Genomic DNA, 6,000 nt, shown 5'->3' with positions numbered 1-6,000 from the left:
ACTGTGGTTTATGGGTGTCACCAGTAAATTAATGTTAGTGCTGATGCAGGCATCCAAGTAAAGGTGAACGATTTTGGTTTTACCTCATTCTCAAACGAGGTAGAGAATTTCTTGCTTTTTCCAGTTGATTTATATAAAAGATAAATTAAGTGGCATTCTCGCTTTGTGCACTCGCGCAGTTCAGTAATGACAAACCTTACAGCCGGTACTTTTGGGTGATCTAAGCAGGAGTTAAATTTTGGTCAGACATTAAAATATGATTATGTTTAAGGTATAGCTCTGGGGTTTTGGTGAGTCACTGTCGTGAGTGGGAGGGTAACGCAGCTCTTTCAATCTAGGTTTGATTGAATCCACGCTTCGGATGGGGCTGGGAGGGAGAAGGGGCAGGAGGAAAGGTAAAGACCCTGTAATGGTCCTTTGGGAAATCCCATTTTATTGGAACGTGGAACGTGAAAAGTTTTAGCCTGCATTGGGTATTACGGTGTGTTTATCTGAAACGATCAAAGGTTTTAATTAGTTTATGTCCACGATGCGTACCTGATGGGTTTTGTAGTCGGTTGAGTTACAAGATGCTGAACCACGTGTGCTCTGGATACGGTGGTGGAATAAATTTCTCATACGTGTGGGACTGTGACCGTTAAAACAATCATTACTGAAACCGTATACCTTATTTCCTGTAACTAATAGCAGCTCTCTACCTATGGAATATATTAACAATTATTAGTTTGGTTTTGGATTGTTGCTCAGCTATTTTGTTGGACAGATATTTAAACACGATCTGTAATTTATGTTGTCTGAATACGTCAATGAACGGAGCTAATTACAGCTTTCTGATGCGAGCTGCGCTGATGGTTGTGAAACCACACTCCTGTTCATGAGACAGGGCGAATATGTGTTCTTCAGTAAATCATGGAAAATGGTAAGTTTTCTCTACCTAGGTTGGTTAACAAAAATACTTCAGTTGGTGTTCACCTAGAGTTTAAAGAGGAGGAATGGTTTCTGTGGCTAGCTGAACAGTTGATTCTTCCGTGCCATTAAAGTGTTTATTTATTACTCTGTAGAGTACTCTGAATTTCTGGTGAGGGAGAATTATTGGGTCAAGCAGCAGTGGCCCATTTAGGGACTCCCTTGCTTGCCATTTTCCTGCAACGTGCTCACTATGCCGGAGAAATGAAGCAAATGCCAAAAGTCCTGGATGAATGTCACCGTGAGATGCTGGCTTGGAGACAACACCTCATTACCTACCTGAATTTCTCGGTACTTTGATACACGTCTGTATTAGTCATGGCATTTTTGACACTGGTGCCACTTGGGAGGATTTTCTTGTTTCAGATAGTTTCTTATTAACACATATCCTGAAGAATGTGTGCTGCTACGTACAGTGTAGGCAGAGCAACAAATTTTCAAAGCAAAGGGTGCTGCAGCTCTGCGGATGGGCTCGAGCTGTTAGAGGAACACCCAGGATTGCTGGCTCCAGAGAGGAAACACTGTAATGAGAAAGGGGAAGCAGTTCTGTTTTTCTAATATTTATTGTTTTCTTTGAAATGGGGGAAAAGAATACCTGGAGTGATTTATATTTAATTGAGGATTGCATTCCATCAGATACGGTGAATGTTCTCAGGCCATTTATCAGCCGTGTCTTTTCGAGACCTCTGAGGAGTATATGGTACGTATTTACCTTAACTTGGCTAGGTCAAGGGAAATAAAGCAAAAATAATAGATGTTATTTTTGTATGTGAACAAAAGTAGAAGTCATGTGGGTGAAATATGAGGTAAATGACTGTGCCCTACCTCCTCTGTGCCTTTTTAAATATGAGGAATTATTAGTTATGTATAATATAATTTCCTTTGCATTATCAGTGTATCTTTTTAAAACACAAGATTTATTGACTTTTTCATTGTTCCAGCTTAGTGAATCCCTGAAGTCAACGTGACATATATTGTGCTGCCATTATTCTTTAGTAGTTTAATATTTAAGTAGCATCTTGTAAAAAAAAAAAAAAAACAACAAACAACAACAACAACAAAAAAAAACCAAACATACCAAAACAAAACCAAAAAAAACAAACAAAAACCCCAAAAAACCCCCTCCAGAAAGAAACAACAGACAGACAAAAAACCAAACCAAACCAAACAAGAAAAGAATATGCCATATACTACTCCTTCTATAACATTTTTTTTTCTAAAATGAATTCGATGTGTATCACTGGTAATGTATCAAGAGAACATGATGCTAGAATCCTACATGCTCTAGTGGGGCTTTTAGTGAGCAGTACCTAAATTTTGGGGAGCGAGCCTTTTGTAAGAAAGCCTTTGAGCTTCAGATTGCCTCTCAAAAAATGTGTCATTGCTGGTTTTCACCCGCGTGTGTTGCTGCCGTGGGGTCGACGAGTGTTTTTGTGAAGAATTAAGCAGCAAGAACCATCTAACACCCACTCCACGATGCAGCCACAGTTTTAACCCAGTTTCCCAATGTAAATAGCCAAAGGGAGTTTATTGTGTGGCAATGTTTGTGTAATATTTGCATAACGCGTTTTTATTAATAGATCTAAAGGTAGGATAAATGCAGAATAACCTAAATGTCAAGATCTTTAAGCAGGAAGGAAACCTGAGAACTGAAAAAGTCTCTTACCATCAGCACGTACAGTCATTCTCTGTCCCCATAAGGGACGTACAGTGAAAACTGTTGCAAAATAAAACCAAAGAGCACGTTGTCGGTTCAGCTCAAGCTGGTGATAAAACTAGTTTCAGAACTAGCCTGATGAAGTGCAATTTGATCAGATATTTTGTGAACGGATGACTTTATTACTGATACCGCTAATGATTTGTAAATTAACTGCAACTCACGCTCCCTGAGCGACTGACTCAGTGGCATTTACCAACTTTTCACCTACCCCGTTTTTTGGGGGGCTGAATTTGCAAATTGCTTCTCTGTAATCCTTCGAGTTAAATTTTCGGCAACGTTTGATGACAGGCGTAGCGTGATTAATTACAAATCATTCTTTAGGTGAATAGTGCAGATTCTAAAACACAGCTTGTGTTTTTATAGCAGTTATTACCCTGCAGGCTCCAAAAGGGCTTTGGAGTACGGAGTATGATTTTGGTTACATCATTGTAAATTCAGAAAACGTCAGTGATCTCAAACGTGTGATTTTTTTTTTTTTTGAAATTAGGTCAGTGGAAAAGAGATCAGAATCTGCTTTGCTACCTGAAAAGAAGCAAGCTTCAGAATGAAGTCTCTGCTTCCAGAAGATCATAATTTTTCTTTTGAAAGGAACGTATTTGTCCAAAAACCATAATTTATTTGAAACAGTGTGGGGGAGTGAATAATAAAGCAAATTAGAACCTGAATCCAGGCTGGATTATGGCAGGAAAGTCAGAGCACAGAATACTTTTTCTCTTGCCGATTGATCTGTAATGACCCAGGAGATCTACATCACTGTTTCAGCTTACACCATGAGGGGCCAATGACTCAAAGCTATCTAGAGGTTTCTTGTATTTTGTCTTCCAATTAAATTTATTCAGAGTTTGGATTTTTATTGCTAATTGATCCTTTGATAGCTACAATGCACTTTTAAGGTTTCTTTGTTTGTTTTTTGGCCCTCTGATTACAGAATGCATGATTTTTTTTAACCTGAACTCTAATTTAACTAAATTTCAAGGTTGAGATGATGATTGAGATTTTCTGGAGAGTATGTAGTTCTCTGAATTCTCACTTCTTGTCACCAGAGGCTCTGAGAAAATAAGGATTACAGTCTGAAACCACTAGAAATTACTGGTCAGGAAATGGATGTACAGTCTTGCAATGCACAGCATCAGACACGAAGCCTGAGCAAATAAGTTTAATGGAGAGTCCTCCCTTGTTAGGGTGTGTTGAGAAGGAAACCATCAGAGAGGCAGTCATGGATGGTGGATATCTTTTAGGCTTTTGTGTGCAACTTTTGTATGTGATGGTTTTGCTCAAAGCATCTGAAAAGCAGCTTTTCAGTACCCCAAGTCTGTGACTCATGAAAGAGATGAGCAATAGTCACAGGGTTTTCATCTTTCCCTTTGCTTTGGGCAGCACGTTTTGCATCCTGTTTGTGAGCAGCTCTGTGGCTCTTCGTCTGAGAGGTTCCTTAAGCCTCCGATGCTGTTTTCTTCCAGCCATTCTGGAGTACTCCAAAAAAAATAATGAAAATACCATGGTTTTTATCTTATCTTCAATCATGTCAATCCCGTGAAGATCTCAGCTCCCAGTGATGCAGGAGGGAGTCCTGGGGGATGCTCAGCCTGCCTCTCCTCAGGCTTTAAGTCACCCACATTACCATTATTAGCAACTATTGGGGCTGAAGTGTGTTTGAATTGTTCCTTAGTTTTATCTACTTCCAGGAAAAGGGAGAAACCTGTGTGAAAATGAATAGACTACTTCCTAACCTGTGGAAGAAGAATATATTTAAGAGTGTGTAAAGTAAAGCTGCTTTTAAATATCTGCTTGAAAACAAAACAATAAATTCAAAATACAGTATTTTGAAAAGTCCTGCACATTTTGATTAATTTAAAAATTATGAATGGTATCTTTTAATGGTTGAAACTAATAGGTGTGGTGACTTTGTCATCATAATTGTTAAGTAGCCTTTTATGAAGTAAACTCATAAATATAATATGAAGGATTAATTTCACGGGAAAAATGAAAGCACTCTAAGGCCTTGCAATATGTTTCTGCTTCTTCCAATATCCTTTTCTTAAGTAAAATGAAAGAAGGTGTATTTCTAAAGTAAAATATTTAACTCTGTTGTCATTTTCAGAATCCAGACGGTTCTGAGGTGCTTGGAAAATGAGCGTTCTTCTCATTGAAGCCTTTTATGGTGGCTCCCACAAACAGCTGATGGATCTTCTCCAGGAGGAGCTGCGGGAAGACTGTGTCCTCTATACTCTCCCTGCCAAGAAGTGGCATTGGAAAGCACGGACTGCTGCTCTTTATTTCATGCAAACAGTGCCAACAAGTGCTAATTACAGGTAACCCAGGAATTGAATAATTTCTGAGCTCCCATTACAGGGAGCCCTTCAACCAGGTCTCTTGAGCTGAATCTTCGATTATGTGCATGCAAGCGCGTGTGCCCAAGCAAATGGAGACTTGCAATGGACAATACAAGTTTTTCTTCTTGTATTGACTTCTTGGTGTGTGTTTGGAGAAAACTACTGCCATGTTTTATGGTTTCCTAGACTGCTTTGTCTCGCGTCGTTAGTCCTTGAAAGTCTCTAAGAATGCCAGTGTGTGGATACCCGTTTGTGTGTAAGTGTATATGTACATCTTATTGTAAAATTGAGTGAATTCACTAATACTGAAAGATTTAAACTGTGCTTCAAATAGTAGGTTGAAAGGTGGCACAGATGTGAACACTGCCGGCTTCCTTGCTTGTCCTCCAATGTATCTATTAGCAAGTCTGATTTATCAGTGTACTACTCAGGCTGACCTGGAGGACTAAGAGAGTAGTTTTATCTTAATGATGCTCTGGTTCTGTCATGTGCCAGCAGCTGTGGATGTCACTTATGCGTTTATGTAAGTGGCAAATTTCTATCAGCTAGAACCTGGCCTGATAAGAGCAGACTATTTAGGTCAACAGATAGCCATCACGTAGTGAGAATCAGTCACTCCAGAACCGAGCTGTCTTTAAACCCAGTGATTTCGCTTGGCCTACCTGATCAGTTGAGATGTGGTGAGACGATTGTCTCGAGCGGTGACGTGGCACAGTCTCGAGCGGGCTCCGCTCCGGGCGTGGGTAGTCAACGGGTACTCAGTTGACTTTGCACCTTCACGGAGTGAGACCGTTCATGCTCTGGGATGTTTTAGCACAAGCAGCTGCTTTTCAGCCACAGAATGTACTTCAGCAGGACTCGGAGCACACCTAAGTGATGTGCTAAGTCCAGTTCAGAACTGGGTGTCTGGTATTTGTTTACCAGGAGCAAGTAGATGTAGTCGGCTGTGGAAGAAATACGACTTTTTGAGAGCAGATCTTG

The 6,000-nt window shown here is 40.0% G+C and overlaps 1 protein-coding gene across 7 annotated transcripts in view; it reads left to right on the top strand.

Annotated features, from left to right (window-relative positions):
• The first annotated feature begins 4,816 nt into the window (after positions 1-4,816).
• Positions 4,817-6,000, top strand: part of QTMAN (queuosine-tRNA mannosyltransferase) — a 128,291-nt gene continuing 127,107 nt past the window's right edge. For all 7 annotated transcript variants that reach the window (XM_086615658.1, XM_086615657.1, XM_086615656.1 and 4 more), the window contains exon 1: positions 4,817-4,998. In XM_086615658.1, the coding sequence (XP_086471784.1) occupies positions 4,817-4,998 (182 nt within the window). The remainder of the gene's footprint in view (positions 4,999-6,000) is intronic.

Source organism: Tauraco erythrolophus, chromosome 8 (assembly GCF_009769465.1).
Source record: "Tauraco erythrolophus isolate bTauEry1 chromosome 8, bTauEry1.pri, whole genome shotgun sequence".
Classification (NCBI taxonomy): Eukaryota; Metazoa; Chordata; class Aves; order Musophagiformes; family Musophagidae; genus Tauraco; species Tauraco erythrolophus.
Note: the sequence above shows the minus strand (reverse complement) of the source record. Positions and strands in the feature narration are given on the sequence as shown.